We start from the raw sequence: 19280 nt of genomic DNA, 5'->3' as shown, positions 1-19280 counted from the left end.
TGACCTTGATGTGTAAGCACTGCCTCTTCTTTCCGTACTGACAGTCTGAGGACAACATTTAGCCACAAAGCTAACAAGTATGACGTCAACTTCAGGCCAGCATCTGTACCGGGGTGTTAGCACGCTGGCCACCAGCCCCATCCTGAATCCCTACCATGGTGTTGGCACCCCCGCAGATCGGCCTTGCCCAGCCTCGCTACTGTGACACTAGCATCACCCCCGCAGTGACTGACGGCCTCGATCAGCATCGCTACCATGAACACCAGCCTTGCTCACAGGAAACAGACAGAGGTCAGCAGATCATTTGGACCCGAACTCTCCGTTGCCGAACCACTGCTGACCATTTCATGAAGCCAATGGTGGTCCGGCCAAACTAGCCCCCCATGTTTTTTCCTGTTTGGCTCAGCTTGAAACCTGACCCCTTTATGAGCGGGGCGCGCAGCGTGGCTGTTTATTTCTGTCCGGCGGAGACACTGGACACTGTCTGGGTGACACCAAAACAGACCATGCAGAGGTCATTCAGTGAAGAGTTTGTCATACCAGACACGCTTTCCTATCAGCAGCTCCACCCAGCTGCTCCACCCAGTCCCTGCAGGAGGGCACTGCAAACAGCAGCAGCAGCAGCCATACACTGTGAGCCAGGTAGGTGTTTCTAATAAAGTGGCCAGTGAGTGGAAGCACAAGGTGTTTCTAATAAAGTGGCCAGAGAGTGGAAGCACAAGGTAGGTGTTTCTGATAAAGTGGCCAGTGAGAGGAAGCACAAGGTTGGGGTTTCTAATAAAGTGGCCAGTGAGTGGAAGCACAAGGTAGGTGTTTCTAATAAAGTGGCCAGTGAGCGGAAACACTAGGGAGCTGTTTCTAATAAAGTGGCCAGTGAGCGGAAGCACAAGGTTGGGGTTTCTAATAAAGTGGCCAGTGAGAGGAAGCACAAGGTTGGGGTTTCTAATAAAGTGGCCAGTGAGTAGAAGCACAAGGTAGGTGTTTCTGATAAAGTGGCCAGTGAGGGAAAGCATAAGGTAGGTGTTTCTAATAAAGTGGCCAGTGAGTGGAAGCACAAGGTAGGTGTTTCTAATAAAGTGGCCAGAGAGTAGAAGCACAAGGTAGGTGTTTCTAATAAAGTGGCCAGTGAGTGGAAGCAAAAGGTAGGTGTTTTTAATAAAGTGGCCAGTGAGCGGAAGCACAAGGTAGGTGTTTCTAATAAAGTGGCCAGTGTATATATAAATAAGGCACATGTAACAGACAGAAGGAATTTAATCTGAAATGCAGTGAAACCCAAACGATTACATCCACAATAACGCACAGATTACTGTTGTGTGAATCCGTTATAAACACAGGAAAGTCTCAGAGTAGGAAATGTGTATTGCTCTGGCTCTCCAGCTCATGCCATGGTCCAATTCTTATTGTTTTTGTTGATATATTTTATTGGCTAGTGTTAGCTATACTGAACCAAACCAGTCCGGCTTTAAAACAGCAGCAGGCGGGGTTGTGTTGAGCTGTGGTGCAGATATGTAGACGCAAGTTAAAAAAGAAAAGGTTACAGATGTTTACAGATGTTAAAAAGTGCATTCTGCTCTCAGATACTCCCACGAAGGAGGCCAGACGCCGTCAGATCTGCCCTGTTCAAAACCACAGCAAACGGGTACAGGGTGCTTGCTCTGCGGTTAACGGCTGTCCTGCAAGAGTGGATGCGGGTGGGAAAGAAGGCGTGTTCTGTTTTTCACAGCAGGTAAACAAAAACAAACAAGGTATGAAGTCAACAGAACATTTTGGCAAATGAATGTGGAGCTGTACTTCAGCAGGCTTTGAAGCTTTGGGGGCTCAGACCACACCGAACGAGCGGGAAGATTGTCGGAATGTCACAAAGCAGTTGACAAAAGTATTGGGACACCTCCACGTTCCACCTACAGGAGCTTCTCTGACCCCCCATTCTAAACCCATAGGCTGTATTAATAAGGAGCTGGTCCTCCTTTGCTCTAAGCTCTACCAGCAGCAGCAGCTTTTCTGCACTCTGCTCTGACCCCGCTCTGTAACTTTACGTGGTCTGACAGACACTCGGTGGACACTGAGCTGCTCTCTGTGAGCTGTTCCTCCTAAACTCTTCCACTGTTCAATAACAACACCACTCACAGCTGATGGAGGAAGATCTAGGAGGGAAGGTCTAAATTTCACCAGCTGACTTGTAGTTGTTGGTGCAGCGGTGTCTCCTATTACATACAGAACCAGGCTGGAGTTCAGTGAGCTCTTCAGAACCTCCCGTTCTTCCACTGATGTGGGTAAGAAAGACAGACTGCAGGGCTAGGGGCTTGATTTTATACACCTGTGGCAACAAGACTGAATCAGACACCTGAATTCAATGATTGAGAGGGGCGTCCCAATACTTTTGTCAATATTTATAATGCTGGGGTATTACTTTAGGCCCAAAGTCAGAACTGCCGGACCTCTGAGGCTAATTAAGAAATCTTGCTTCCCATGACTGACTCCTAAACGATGTGACCTAAATGGTGCCAAAACTTTAAGACCTGCGACTTTTACTGCAAAAGCATGGTGAAAGTGAGCATGATCACGAACACTAAACAGTGAAGACACGTACGTTATGAATAGGCAGCTTCCAGTACAGACTACCTAACTGGCCCTAACAGAAAGTGCTTAACCCGTGTGCTTTTGACATCCACATTCACTCGGAACTACCATTTCCAACAGCCTCTAAAATCACGTTGTGCGTTTCACCTGTAAAAGCAGCTACTCGGACAAGCAGGGTTACATACTGGCCGCCAAAGTGGTCAAGCAGCGGTTCCGTGCCTGACGTCATTATAGGAATACATAAGCCGGAAATATGACGACGACTACGGTGGATGAATGGAAGATGATAGAAGGCAGTCTGTATTAGGCATGCAAATGAGCATGCTAATCAGTTCATTAAAAAATATGAATAATAATAATGAAATAAAAAGTTTCAGTGCTAAAATTAGAGACACAACACTTTGAGAGTCAACCAGCAGATGCTCGTCTTGTATTTAAGCAACATTCAGCTAAATATATATATTTAATATGACCGTATGAAAACTAGTCGAAGCTAATTATGATGTATTAATGGTCATTACTGGTAAACTACATTAGCTTCGTAGCTGCACTGGGTCTAAAAGGCTAACGTGGCAAACAAGTAACTAAATCCTGGCCATTAGCCGTTAGCATCATGAAAAATAGGATGGACTATAACTGTAAACTAAGCTGAATCTAGTCGAGCTAGTTGTGATGTTCATTTTTTTATTTCTAGTTAGCGACTTTAGCTATAGATGCACTGGGTCTACGAGTCTAACGTACTGTAGCTAACAAGTAAACTCTGCTAGTTAGCATTTCTGAACATATATATATATATATATATATATATATATATATATATATATATATATATATATATATATATAAAACTGTAAATTAGGCAGAATGTAACTCTGAATAAAAAGCATTGAAGCTAATTATAATGCAAGTTGTTTATTACTTGTTAGCTACTTCAGCTATGTAGCTGTACTGGGTCTACAAATCTAAAGTACTGTAGCTAACAAGTAACAAACTCTGCTAGTTAGCATTTATGAAAATATATAACTGTAACTAAATTAGACGATGCTAATTGGTCGCGTTACTTCAGCTATGTAGCTGCACTGGGTTTACAAATCTAACGTACTGTAGCTAACAAGTAAACTCTGCTAGTTAGCATTTCTAAACATTATATATATATATATATATAAAAACTGTAAATTAGGCAGAATGTAACTGAATGAAAAGCACTGAAGCTAATTATAATGCAAGTTGTTTATTACTTGTTAGCTACTTCAGCTATGTAGCTGCACTGGGTCTACAAATCTAAAGTACTGTAGCTAACAAATAAGCTATACCAGTTAGCATTTCTGAAAAAATATATATATATATATATATTATATATATATATATATATATTAATATATAATATATATATATAACTGTAAATTAGGTTGAACTGTAAATAAAAAGTAGTCAACTTTACTTAAAAGGCAAAAGCAGCTAACAAATACCTAAAACCCGACCAGTTAGCATCATGAAAAAATAACTATAAAACTATAACTGTAAACTAAGCTGAATCTAGTCGAGCTAGTTGTGATGTTCATTCTTTTATTTCTAGTTAGCGACTTTAGCTATAGACGCACTGGGTCTACGAGTCTAACGTACTGTAGCTAACAAGTAACAAACTCTGCTAGTTAGCATTTTTGAAAATATATAACTGTAACTGTAAATTAGACGATGCTAACTGGTCGCGTTACTTCAGCTATGTAGCTGCACTGGGTTTACAAATCTAAATCTAAATCTAGTCAAGCTAATTATGATGTTCATTATTTTAGTTTTAGTTCCTCTGCCAGTTAGCATTCCGGAAAATATACATAACTGTAAATTAGACAATGCTAACTGGTCGGGTTTTAGTTACTTGTTAGCTACCTCAGCTACGTAGCTGAACCGGGTCTACAAGACTCATGTACGGCTCATTACGAAAAATATACGTAATATACTGGAAATTAAGTTGAATGTACGTTATGAAATCTAATTAAGCTAATTATGACGTTCATTCTTTAATTTCTAGTTAGCGACATTAGCTGTAGATGCACGTTTACAAATCTAGCGGCGTATTGTAGCTAACAAGTAAAATATATATATAACTGTAAATTTGGTTGAATGTAACTATTGAAAGCTATTAATAATGAAAGTGTTTTTTTTTTACAAGGCTAATGTACTGGAGCTAACAAATAACCAAAACTCGACCAGTTAGCATCCTGAAAAATAGAATGGACTATAACTGTAAATTAGTTTAATGCGACACATTGTATAAAACACAGCTGAGCTAATTATGATGTATAAGCTTTATATAGCTGCACTGGGTCTGAAAGGCTAACATAGCTAAGAAATAACTAACAGCTAGCTAAATAAACGTAAAAATCAGATGGGCTTCATGTGTAGAACTAAAAGCTGAATGTAACCTATTGTCCTCATATTAACTCTAACGAACTTAGCTACCTCACAATGTTAGCTAGCTAATAATGTGTCGCTAATCTAGCTAAATGTGACTCTCAATAAGATGTGACTCAATTTTAGCATCTTTTTTTGGGTAAAGTTGTTCGTCGTAGTATTTATTGCCACAAATGTGGTCAATCGAACAAGATTTGGTCGCGTGTCTGAAGTTTACTGCCATCGTTTTAGCACTGGAGCTAACGAAGGCTAATGTAGCTAACAACATTACAACGTACGACCATAGGCTACAATTAGCCCTAAAATCATCACACACTGACCCTCAAACACTTGCTTGTGTGCTTTCTGACCTTGTAGGACTTGTATGTTATCTAGAACATGGGCTAAAGACAGGCTTTGCGATGGTGTTTTGCTTTTAGCCGTGCTAACATACGTTAGCTTTCCTTAGTTTATAGGTAACAGTGAATCATACGGTGTCAGAAACCACATAAGCAAGTAAATTAGAGGCTAGCGAACACCTCCGCATGGTCTGAGGCCTGTGAGATTTAGGCCTGCAGTTAGCCTGCAGTTAGCACAGGGCTAATTATGGCCTTAGCTTCCATTAGCTTCGCAGCTCCAGTGTTAAACATGAGAAGCTAACTTCAGACACTGAACTTAAACAGGACCGGCTGATGAAAGCTACTCAGGGTGAAGGAGGAAGTGTGTAAGTCTGAGGTGATGTAAACAGCTCAGGTCCAGGGAACGTCGGGAGGCTAAATGGCGAATGAAGAAGAAGGAGCGTTAGCTGTTAGCTACAGGTGGGTGCGGTTATAAACACACAACAGTCAGTCGTTTAACACAGAAAATACTAGAACAAATACTGCGATAGGGAAGATCACTGTGGCCCATTCAGTGCACACTCGCTGCTACTGCCTTCACATCACCACCAAACCTGTAGCGCCACCTAGTGGCAGCGCCAGCCACAAACGCTTCTGAAATGTTTCTACCAGAACTTCATATGGAAGAGTCACACACTCCACCCTGATATAGTCTCTACATCAATCCGGAGGGATTAACCGTTCTCTCCCTCTCCTCTTCATCCCTCCTCCTCCTCCTCCTCCTCTTCATCTCCTTCTACAATATAATCAGTTCTGCGTCGGCGTCTGTAGAATCATCCTCTCTATTTTTCCATCCCGTTCACAGAGCTGCTTTTCCCGGAGCTTCTTCCTCTCTTCCTGGTGGTGGAAGCTGCGGATTCAGTCTCAAAGTCCCCTGAAAACACACAAACACACACACACACACACACACACACACACACACACACACACACACACACACACACACACCTTCAATTTCCTCTAAGCAGTGAATGGAAGCACAAGGTAGGGGTTTCTAATAAAGTGGCCAGAGAGTGGAAGCACTCTTGTAGGCGTTTCTAATAAAGTGGCCAGAAGGGAAAGAACAAGGTAGGTGTTTCCAATAAAGTGGCCAGAGAGTGGAAGCACAAGGTAGGTGTTTCCAATAAAGTGGCCAGAGAGTGGAAGCACAAGCTAGGGGTTTCTAATAAAGTGGCCAGAAGGGAAAGAACAAGGTAGGTGTTTCTAATAAAGTGGCCAGTGAGTAGAAGCACAAGGTAGGGGTTTCTAATAAAGTGGCCAGTGAGTGGAAGCACAAGGTAGGTGTTTCTAATAAAGTGGCCAGAGAGTGGAAGCACAAGGTCAGGGTTTCTAATAAAGTGGCCAGTGAGGAAGCACAAGGTAGGGGTTTCTAATAAAGTGGCCAGTGAGAGGAAGCACAAGATAGGTGTTTCTAATAAAGTGGCCAGTCAGTACTGAATGAACGTTCTGTTATCTCACCACTAGAGTTCGCTCTTTAGCAGGGCGGCTCGCTGGCTCGCTCTATCGGGGCTCAGTAACAGTTCAGAGTGTATTTTTTGGGTGTTTTTACCTTTCACATACTCATTCTCTCCACTCTCAGCGTAAATGCTGTCCTCACACTCCGAAAGACTCTAGAAAGGAGGGAAGCGTTAACACAGCCTTAAATTCTGAAGCTGAAGTGAGATACAAAATTAAATGAAGTACACAAACTAAATTATTCAAATAATAAACCAACAAATAAGAGAAAAAAGAAAGTAAATAAAGTAAATAAACTAAATAAAATACTGCAAAAATATTTAAAACACACAGATACATTAATTATATATGAAATCATTTGATGCATTAAATAATAAAAATAAACATGTAATATTACCTGCATAAACATGTAACAATCTGCACATTATACAATTATTACAAACCACTAAACATATTTTATATACTATTATTTTACCATTTAATTAATAAACACAACAGATGTATCACTTTTGATTTTTAGAAAATAAAACACAGAAATTGTAAGTAAAATAAAAAAAAATAATATAATAATAATAATAATAAAAATAATATCAATTATAATAATGCATGCACACACAAAAATCTAAAAATGCATTGATATTTATTTATAGTATTCAATTAAGCACACACATATTTTTAGGCCAAAAAACAAAATTCTCAGGATATTTTTCAAAATAAAAAAATAAAAATAAAGGTGTGGAGTGTTGATTTTACTGTGTATATTTCACTACTGCATAAATACATCCTGCAGTTATATACGTGTGTATATTCAGTGTATTTAGGAGTATTTCTAAATTGTACCAAAATAATAATAATAATAATAATAATAATAATAATAATAATAAATACAATTATGCAAAGCAGCGCTTATTATGGGACCAGTCAGTTAGGCCTGCTGCTCTTAATCAGATCAATGGACAGAGCCCTTTAACACAAGATACCTTTAAATCCAGGCTAAAAACTTGGATCTCCTGAACTTCCTATTTATCTATCTGTACTTATTAGTTTACCTATTATCCCAGTGTAGGTTTGTTTGATGTTCTATATCTATATTTAAATCTACATTTATATTTATGTTTATTTTGTCATTTATACTAGTTTTTATTTTTCTCTTACAGAATAAGCTCTGTTGTCTGTTGCTCTTATAAGGCAGATATTCAGAGGTACTGGGAGTCTGTAGCGGATCACCTGACTCTTACCCTGCCTGCTGGAAGAGTGAATGTAAATGTGGAAATAAGGGAAATGAAGGCTGGTGTATCTTACCTTCTCTCTGGGTCCGTAAGTCTCAGCGTACCACACCATCCCGTACAGGCAGAGGAAGGTGATGAAGGCCTGGAGGAGACACAGAAACACGCCAACGATGTCAACAAGCCTCGACCCGGGAGGCCGAAAAGACGGCCGCACCTCAACTGGCACACCAAACCAGCGCCTTCTCAACCCTGTCTCACTGGAGATAAGCATCTGGAGAGCATCTGGAGACAACCTGAAAGACTGTGTGGGAGGCGCCGATTCTAATCTCCCAATCCTTTAAACCACATCAGTGTTCGTGAGCAGAAGAGGAGAACTGTTCTTAGGATGTAGGTGAAGTTTTCAGTCTGATTTGAGCGTAAACAGTGTGCGTGTTAGAATAGTCGGGAATAAAGGTCTTACCACACACAGGAGCCACAGAATCACGTACAGGATCTGCGTCTTCGAGAACAGGTCCTGCCCAAATTTGATACAAGCTAAGGCCTCAAGAAAGGCAATGGCCCTGAATCACAGAGAGGAAAACATCAGCAAACAAACAAACAAATAAAAACGGACCAAAAGAAATAATTTAAAGAATTAAATAAATAAATTATTAAAATAAAGAAACTTTCTAAATATTTAATACACACTAAACAATTAATTAATAACCCAAATTTAAAATATTACCTGGATATCGATTATGGTATTTGTTCAATATCATTATAAAATAATGAAAGAAAATTATAATTATATCATTAATGTATTAAAAAGTTTACACTTATTATGCTATAATGCTTTTTAAATATATATATATATATATATATATATATATATATATATATATATATATATATATATATATACACACACACATTTAATGAACATCATTTTAGCTGCTTTAATAATACGCTTTTAATCATAAAAATTTATATACTGTTAGGTTATTAAATAAGTTATTAAAATTATTACTGGTAATTTATACAGTATATAACAGTTCTTATTTATTAAATAAGTTTATTTATATTTATTATTATAAATTCTAAATGTATATATATATATATATATATATATATATATATATATATATATATATATATATTAGCAAATAACACTTTATATTATAATAACACGATTATAATACATGTATATGCTGTTGGTCTATTAAGTAACATAAGTTTATTATAAATAAATAAAATTTAGATATTGTTTTTATTAAATAATCATTTTTACTAAATAAACTTAATGTATATACTGTTTGCTTATTAAATAAGTATAGTTAATAAACTTAATCTATTGGTCTTTTATATATTATACTTTCTATACACATTTAAATACTAATGAACTTAATATGATTATTATTATGAAAAAACTAAAATTATACACTCGTATAACTACTGCATTTCATGGTCCTGGTCGGGCAAAAAAATGTATCTCCATGTCAGTGTGAATCTGGCAGTTGTTTTTTATGCTGTATTAAAATGACATGATGAACGGACCAACAGAAATGCTCCAAAAATTACTTGAAGTAAAATATTTTACACTGACGTCCACTGAAAGTTATGTTTTTTCCCTCTCCTGTAAAGTTCTTGGAGGTTTTTGTGCGACAGTGACCATAACTAATAAATAACAATTAAATAATTTATTTTTTTTATATCGTAACATGAGCTTAATGAATGAAGTGAGGATAAAAGCGCTGGTTCTAAAACAGCACAGAGAGTCTGAGAGGCTAGAAGCCGAGCTGAGATCCGGCTGTTTCCACAATCATTAAAGCACTTAAAGCAGCGAGGCTACAGAAGCAGGCTGCAGGGGAAAGGGGGGGGGGGGCAGATTGGCGAGTACTGTGGAGGGTTGTGGTTGAAAAGCTCGGCCAGCGGCACAGAAACACTAAACACCCCTCAGATAACAACAGCAGCTACAGCTCACGTCTACAATCTACACCTACCCAACCACAAGCCATGGGGCTAACTGGTACTCTCTCTGTCACACACACACACACACACACACACACGTCTGTTCTACATCAACCGGTGGTTGCCAAAGAGAAGCCCAAAAAAAAAAAAAAAAACACACAAAAAAGGTGAAAGGCATGAAAACAGACACGCTGAGAGCTGAGGAAATACAACAAACACTGTATTACGAGTGTATAGCATTGTGTGTGTGTGTGTGTGTGTGTGTGTCTGACACAGGAACTCACCCAAACACCCAGCACTGCGTCCCGACCCGTTTGCACTGTGTGTCTGTTAGATATGCGTAATACTGCCTGTCCAAGAGAAATGGAATAAACCATCATGAATACTGGACTAGAAATCATAGTCAGTGACACAGACCTGTCAGTGGTCAGTGAGAGCGTCTACCTGTAATTATCTCTATATAACATTAGAATAAACCCTAATAAACATAAAGTCAGTGGGCAGTGAGTGTCTACCTGTAATTAACTCTATATAACATTAGAATAAACCCTAATAAACAAAGTCAGTGGTCAGTGAGAGTGTCTACCTGTAATTGACTCTATATAACATTAGAATAAACCTAAATAAACATAAAGTCAGTGGTCAGTGAGAGTGTCTACCTGTAATTGACTCTATATAACATTAGAATAAACCCAACTAAACATAAAGTCAGTGGTCAGTCAGAGTGTCTACCTGTAATTGACTCTTTGTTTATTTGAATTTATTCTAATGTTATATAGAGTTAATTACCAGTAGACAATCTCACTGCTCCAAAGAAGCCCTGCTTACATTATTTTACAAGTGAAAAATACATTTATATAAATTTGAGAAATTGATGTTTATAAATGTATTCAGTAGGTCATGTGTAATTAGAATACATAAGGTTAAATGTATTTTTATAATTGTATTATTGAAAGTATAAATAATAAACAATTAATTCAGTATTATAGAAATAAACCAAATTACTATACCCCCAGGCTTATTGTCTGTAAGTACAGTGACTACAGTGCAAACATGCTGACCATATATACTTATAGGTGTAGAAGTGTATAAGAAATGTTTGGACCCACCGGTGGGTCGCTGAGTTTCTAATGTGTTACGCATTAATGTTGTAAAAATATATAATAAATACATACATAATATATTTTTTGTTTCATTATTTATTTATTTATTTTTAAACATTATTATTAATATTAATATTAGATTCTGCCATTGTTCTAGCCATGTGCTAACACTACAATACCCCCTAACTGAAATATTACACAAAATTCGTCATTGAGTAAAATTGCAACAAACAAAAATAACTAAATAAATAAATATAACTCAGGAATATGAAAATTGTGGGCCAATGGCCATATCCAATTTTATTATTATTATTATTATTATTATTATTATTATTATTATAAGGTTGTTTACAGACAAACTTTCCATGGTAATTAAGTAAGATCTTATATAGAACATCTATGTGTTTATATTTATTATTTATTATAGATTATTTACTACTAATAACAATACTACTACTACTACTACTAATAATAATAATAATAATAGATAATAAACAAATGGTACTAATAGTATACTAATAGTACTTTTTTTAATATAGTTTATTAGTTTTTTCTCCATAAATGTGTTGTTCTCTGCATTGTATCTGAATTCCAGGATGAACGGACCAATAGAAATGCTCCAAAATGACCCTCCTCCTGTAAAGCTGCTGCTTTGCTGACCCGTGTTACTGAGACCCCCTGCACTGCAGCTGTGTTGGGTTTCTCACCTCACGGTGGGCGCAGTGATGATGCCGATGAAGAGAATGCGACACCAGCTGAGAGCATGGCATGCTGGGAAAACAAAGATGTGCTTCAGGAAGAAGGTGTTCAGCTCGGTCAGCTGAGGAGAGAACGAACACGTCCAGTTAATTAGAGTGTCGGGTGGAACGGCACCAACTTCACCAATTCTCTGCATTATTCAATGGTCAAGATGCAGACACAGTCATGTAGAGTCGGGGTTTGGGGGGTTTTAGTGTGGAACTCTAGTGTGAGTTCTAGATAAGCTCCTCCAGTCAGAGCTGGAGTTCTACTACAGTGGAGGTGAAGGGAAGCAGACGTCTGAAGCTCTAATAATAAAAGCTCCTCACAGAAAGTTCTTCACCTAATGGTGATGAAGACGCTGCCTGATGCCTGAGACACGGTTCTACCAGAGTTCTGAGAAGAGTTCGGCTCTAGAACCTGCTTTTAGAACCAGATCATTAAAATGGTGGAGGGATACATGCTGCAGGGTGTGGTTTTTCACTATTTAATGGAGCTCCACCACCATCCATCATTCCAGAGAACACAGTTCTTCCACAGCTCCTCAATGCTGGGGGGCTTTACACCCCTCTAGCCCACGCCTGGCATTAGGCAGCATGGTGCAGATAGGGTCATCATGTTTACTATCTGCTCCTGCAGAGAGTCCTATTCTATTGGCAGTACTTCTTCTCTACAGGGACTAGACAAGCTGTGTGACTGAAGCAGCTGTATGCATTCATCAGAAGAGGTGTCCGTAAATATTTGGACATACAGTGCAAGTCCAAAACAAACAGAAGAGCTACGTCTAAACTACATTCGCCTTATAGCTCCAGTCAGAAGTGGGCCTCAGACACCGATGATGGGCGACGGACAACCTTGCGATAATGGAGGGAGCTGTAAATGACAGTGTGTGTGTGTGTGTGTGTGTGTGTGTGTGTGTGTGTGTGTGTGCAGCAGTGAAGTGGTAGAGAAGAGCATGGGGCCTTTTGAGTTCACAGCAGAGCAGCAGTGGAGCTGAGGGCTTCATTATGATCTAATCTGATCACTCTCACCGGACAGCGTGCACACACACACACACACACACACACACACACACACACACACACACACACACACACAGAGAGAGAGAGAGAGAGAGAGAGAGAGAGAGAGAGGGGAGAGCCTCTCTGTCTGCCATTAAAGCATAATTACTATTAAAAATTCCCAGAGCGAGCAAGAGACATCGAGAGACAAAGGGGGAGAGCAAGAGAGAGAGAGTGCGCGAGAGATACACACACACACACACACACACACACACACACACACACACACACACACAAGTGAATGAAGAGGGTGCTTTCATTGCTATGGTAGCGGTGTGTGTGTGTGTGTGTGTGTGTGTGTGTGTGTGTGTGTGTGTGTGTGTGTATATGTATGTGGGGGGAGGGAGGGAAGGCTATGTTGCTTCTTCCTTTCTGAACTGCAGACTGAAGCCCCTTTCACACACACTTTTACACAAAAGGTGGTTAATCTGTGTGTGTGTGTGTGTGTGTGTGGGGGGGGGGGGGGGTAATATACATAGGCACAATATGTCCATCTCGTCTAACGAACACTTTCAGCTACTTTAAGCTGCACCCATTGCTGACACAGAAGTGCAAATGCACACACAGCTTGTCTAGTCCCTGTAGAGAAGAAGTACTGCCAGTAGAATAGGACTCTCTGGAGCAGGTAAACATGATGAACCTATCAGCACCATGCTGCCTAATAATGCCAGGCGTGGGCTAGAGGGGTGTAAAGCCCCCCAGCATTGAGGAGCTGTGGAGCAGTGGAAGAACTGTGTTCTCTGAAATGATGGGTGAGCTGGAGATGATGAGGTGGGGTGGTGATGATGATGATGATCATCATCATCATCATCATCATCCAACATCCTGACCTCACTAACACTCTTGTCCCTAATTGCAATCAAATCCTCACAGCAATGCTCCTCCTCCAAATCTAGTAGAAATCCTTCTTTCTGTCTCTGGACAGTAGAGACAGTTACTCCAACTTGATTTCAGAAGAAACAGTAAATGAGCAGGTGTCCCATTACTTTTGTCCTTATAGTGTCGTTCATGGGTTTTGGGGAGTCGCTCCTGAATGCAATCGAATCCTCATAGCAATGCTGTTTACATCATTAAGGTGTGTGTGTGTGGGGGGGGGGGCTTCAATGATCTTTCCTTTGCAGCAGCAAACCCTCATCAGTAAGGTCCACTGCAGGTCCCAGCACTGCACTGAAGCGTCTGGACGTTTTGGGACCCACCTGCCAGATGATCATAAAGAGGTAAACTCCCGTCACTCTCTGGAAGGAGGATTTGGGGTCAAACCAGCGCACGTACGTCCAGCTGGCCGGAGTAAACTGCAGGGCAGCACGCTTTATCTTGCCCGTGGTGGAGTGAATATCCCTGCACAGACACACACACACACACACACACACACACACACACACACACACACACACACACACACACACACACAGCTCAGATTACTCCCTCTGCAACACAATAGGCCTGTACTGAAGCACAGTTACGATCAGTACTACTGCTGTCAGTAGAGTCAGACTTCCTACAGTAACCCTGTTATGATTATAATAGAAAACATAGTTTATAACAGTTCAATAACAGTTTAAATAATAATAATAATAATAAAGTAATCATTCTAACATACAAATAATATTCATAATTAATGAAATTACTATTAACTAGTAATGTCACTAGGCATGCAGAGGGGTTCTGCCATGCCCCTTAATTATGCATGTGTCTTATTTGAATGTGAAAAGTCATATGCATAATTAAGCATAAATAAACTGAGCTGCTGAATTAGATTTATTAAAAAAATAAAAAATAAATAAAAAATTTTTTTACTTTTTTAATGTTTGAATAATAAAAACATTCTGGAATTTCTAGGAATTTCTAGGAATTGATACCTATATATCTAAACGCTAATTTTACTACATCCTTATATTAGATGTTGTACAGCTTTTATGTACAGTCACATGATATTTGCAGTCAGGTCCGAAAGTATCTGTACAGTAATTATGAGGAACGGAACTGCTCATCAGTCAGTGAGCCCCGGCCTATTGATGACAGGGTTGTGGGTTCGATGCCCAGGCTCGGCAAGCTGGCAGCGTTGGGCCCTTTGACTTCACCCTCTCTGCCCACAGCTCCGGGTACATGCGCTCACTATACCTGTGTGTCCCACACTAATGGTCAACATGGTTGTCTTGTCCACTTATGCACTCCAATGATCACGTCATAATATTTAAAGACATTCAGATTATAAAAAAAATAATATAATGAGTAGAGCTGGGCAATAGGACAATATTTTATCGTATTTTGATGAATATTGCTTTTATGAGTGTATCGTGGATATCGTCAGGGCTTAAAGAGTTTCATTACAAAGAGTGTATCAGTCTTATTTAATTCAATGGAGTGAAGCATATTTTGAGTAAAAATCACAGTACTCAGTATGGGATAGCAGTTTTTATATATAATAATACATATAATATATAATTTTATATATAATATATATATTTATTAGTTTTATATAATAAATATCGTATATCATAAAAAATGTCTGTTAAATATTGTGACTTTTCCATATGGCCCAGCTCTAGTACTGTGAGTACTGTAATTGTTACTCAAAATCTGGCACACTTCATCCAGTTAAACCTAGAATTAGTAATTAATAATTATAATAATTAATAATAATACATCATTTAATAATTAACACAGTCTGAAATTAACCCTGCAGCTGATCAGTGGTCTTTATACACTGGCTAGCTCCTCGACATGCTACAATGCTAATGCAACTATTGGAATCATACAAACTAAAAGGACAAAAGTATTGGGACACTTGCTTATTCATGGTTTCTTCTGAACACAAGAGCATTAAACTGAGTTTATCCGGCTTTTGTCAGAATAACTGTCCAGGGAAGAAGGCTTTCTACTAGACATTGCTGTGAGGATTTGATTGCTTTCTGCAAGAGGAGCATTAATAAGGTAAGGATATTGGATGATGATCACCACCCCACCTCAAAAGCTTATTGTGTCTCACGATATTCATATTCATATTGCCCAGCCCTCCTGCAATCACATCTGGACTACTTCACTTAAAATCCACTGAGAGGACGGAGAGGTTTGTGCCACTGTCCAAATACTTATGAACCTGACCGTATGAAGGCAGACTTTTCTAATTCCTGAAAGTGCTTCCCGACGCTCTGGGTAAGGTCAGCGTATTTAGAGAAGCAGATTGTGTGTGTGTGTGTGTGTGTGTGTGTGTGTGTACGTACTTGATGCTGGCCCAGTGGTAGGTGCGCATCTCCAGGAAGCGGCAGACTGTCATTCCCAGCCAGATTCCACCACCGTTACACAGCAGGATGTCCAGGATCACCTGGTCCCACCAGCACTCCGCAAAGTTGGGCAGGAGGTGCATGAAGAAGAGCTGTGGAGAGGAGAAGAGCGTTTCAGAGGACTAAAATGTGGTGGACGTCAGAAAAGGCTGCTGTGGAAACAAAGGCTACTGTATGGAATGTAGCTCAGAGAGTCTCTCATTGCAGCAGATTAGTTTCAGCCAATCACATTTCAGATTCCTACTTCTACAGTAAGGTCACAATACATCCCTATATGCCTTCCAACACAGGGTCAGAATGCCTACAGCCTTCTTATTGGCTTCTTATGGGCTGTTCTGGAGCTACAATGCTAATGCAACTATTGGAAACATACAAACTAAACGGACAAAAGTATTGGGACACCTGCTTATTCATTGTTTCTTCTGAAATCAAGGGTACGAAACAGGGTTTATCCTGATTTTGTCAGAATAACTCTCCATGGAAGAAGGCTTTCTACTAGATTCTGGAGGATTTGGAGCATTGCTGTGAGGATCTGATTGCTTTCTGCAAGAGGATCATTAATGAGGTCAGGATATTGGATGATGATCACCACCCCACCTCAAAAGTACTGGATGGAGCTCCACCATCATTCCAGAGAACACAGTACTTCCACTGCTTTATGCCCCTCTAGCCCACGCCTGGCATTAGGCAGCATGGTGTCTTTTAGGTTTATGTTTGTTTACCTGCTCCAGAGAGTCCTATTCTATTGGCAGTACTTCTCCACAGGGACTAGACAAGCTGTGTGTGTGCATTTGCACATCTGTGTCAGCAATGGGTGCAGCTTACAAGCAGCTGAACTCATTTATTAGAAGGGGTGTCACCCTGCAGTAGGGGGTGCTTTACCTCAGTGAGTTCCCAGGTGATGCTGATGGTCCAGCAGAGTCCGTAGCTCCGGATCAGCAGGGCCTTCATCCCCCAGCCCCAGAAATGACTGAACGCAAAGATGTCAAAATGGCTGAGGATTCGCTCCCAGGTGATCACATGGCAGTTCACGGCGTACTCCTGTCGAACACATCGCCATAACATTTTTAATAATAATTTTATTAAACAATTCAGAGCAATATTAATATAATTAGAGCTTCATACTGGATATCAATGTTATTAGTTTCATACTGAATATTAACGCTATTAGAGCTTCATACTGGATATGAATGCTATTAGAGCTTCATACTGGATATTAATGTTATTAGAGCTTCATACTGGATATGAATGATATTAGAGCTTCATACTGGATATGAATGTTATTAGAGCTTCATACTGGATATTAATGTTATTAGAGCTTCATACTGGATATTAATGTCATTAGAGCTTCATACTGGATATTAATGTCATTAGAGCTTCATACTGGATATTAATGTTATTAGAGCTTCATACTGGATATTAATGCTATTAGAGCTTCATACTGGATATTAATGTTATTAGAGCTTCATACTGGATATTAATGTTAATAGAGCTTCATACTGGATATTAATGATATTAGAGCTTCATACTGGATATTAATGTTAATAGAGCTTCATACTGGATATTAATGATATTAGAGCTTCATACTGGATATTAATGTTAATAGAGCTTCATACTGGATATTAATGTTATTATTTAGCTTCATACTGGATATTAATGCTATTAGAGCTTCATACTGGATATTAATGATATTAGAGCTTCATACTGGATATTAATGTTAATAGAGCTTCATACTGGATATTAATGATATTAGAGCTTCATACTGGATATTAATGTTATTATTTAGGTTCATACTGGATATTAATGTTATTATTTAGCTTCATACTGGATATTAATGCTATTAGAGCTACATACTGGATATTAATGTTATTAGAGCTTCATACTGGATATTAATGTTATTATTTAGCTTCATACTGGATATTAATGTTATTAGAACGTCATTAGAGTTCAAACTTCTGAACGCATCAGTTGGTGAAACTACAGAGGGAACCATAGAGGATAAATCAGTGCAAATTAGACTTTTTGCCGCTGTCCATCATTTCCTACCATGATGTCGGCCTCTCGCTTGGCGTAGCGGAGGTTGGGGTCCAGCCAGTACATCAAAGCCTTCACCTGCTCCCAGTTCAGGAAGATGATGAAGACCAAGAAGAGGAAGTAGAGCACGCTCAGACCTGTCGGCCAATCAGAACAGCAGATTTTAATCACAGAGGAATCACAGGAGTAAAACGGTAGTTGCAACCTTTGAATTGGTGACATTTTAATAAATAATAATTCAGTATCTAATTATTATTCAATATAAATTACTGAGTACCTACTAATTATACAGTATTTACTGATTATTTCAAAAGTACTAATTATTCAGTACCAACATTATTCAGTATCTAATTATTAAAAATCTATTAATTATGTAGTACCTTCTTATTGTTCAGTAAGTACTAATAGTTCAGTACCTACTAGTTATTCAGTAACAACTAATTATTCAGTACTAATATTATTCAGGATTTAATTACTTTAAAACTACTAATTATTCAGTATCTCCTTATTTAAATAGTATTAAAACAGTACATACTAGTTATTCAGTACTAACATTTTTAGTATCTAATTATTAAAAATATACCAATTAGGTAGTACCTACTTATTCTTGAAGTACTAATACTCCATTAACTACTAGTTATGAAGTAAGAAATAATTATTCCGTACTAACATTATTCAGCATGTAATTATTTCAAAACTAATTATTTGGTATCTACTTATATATCCAGTAGATACTTTTAATTCAGTACCTACTAATTATTCAGTAACAAATTATTCAGTACTAAAATTATTCAGGATTTAATTACTTTAAAACTACTAATTACTTAGTATCTACTTATTATTTAAGTATTAATACAGTACATACTAGTTATCCAGTACTAAAATTATTCAGCCTGCAATTAATAATTATTTAGTTTAATAATCTACTTATTCTTTAATACATATTAATAAAGTAACAAGTAATTTTTCGGTCTCATTATATAGTATCTATTTATTGTTGTAGATCTAAAAACCAGTAGCTAGTTGTTTGTAAGTAAGAACTAATTATTCAGTGCTAAAA

General features: G+C 38.4%; 1 protein-coding gene across 2 annotated transcripts in view; it reads right to left on the bottom strand.

The window, feature by feature from the left end:
- Positions 1-1233: 1233 nt before the first annotated feature.
- ptdss1a (phosphatidylserine synthase 1a) overlaps positions 1234-19280 on the bottom strand; it is a 26174-nt gene continuing 8127 nt past the window's right edge. The window contains exons 4-14 of one of the 2 annotated variants that reach the window (XR_011980634.1): positions 18233-18357; positions 17069-17227; positions 16127-16278; positions 14099-14240; positions 11811-11923; positions 10285-10350; positions 8514-8613; positions 8127-8195; positions 6919-6979; positions 3569-6243; positions 1234-3338 (exon numbers count right to left, since the gene is read on the bottom strand). Coding sequence is in view for 1 of the 2 variants with exons in the window: in XM_072692497.1 (XP_072548598.1) it covers positions 6152-6243; positions 6919-6979; positions 8127-8195; positions 8514-8613; positions 10285-10350; positions 11811-11923; positions 14099-14240; positions 16127-16278; positions 17069-17227; positions 18233-18357 (1079 nt within the window). In the remaining variant the exon portion in view is untranslated. Of the gene's footprint in view, positions 6244-6918; positions 6980-8126; positions 8196-8513; positions 8614-10284; positions 10351-11810; positions 11924-14098; positions 14241-16126; positions 16279-17068; positions 17228-18232; positions 18358-19280 lie in introns of both variants that reach the window. The other variant, XM_072692497.1, reaches the window with a different exon arrangement.

This window comes from Salminus brasiliensis, chromosome 1 (genome assembly GCF_030463535.1).
Source record: "Salminus brasiliensis chromosome 1, fSalBra1.hap2, whole genome shotgun sequence".
Lineage (NCBI taxonomy): Eukaryota > Metazoa > Chordata > Actinopteri > Characiformes > Bryconidae > Salminus > Salminus brasiliensis.
This window is presented reverse-complemented; position numbering and strand designations above follow the sequence as displayed.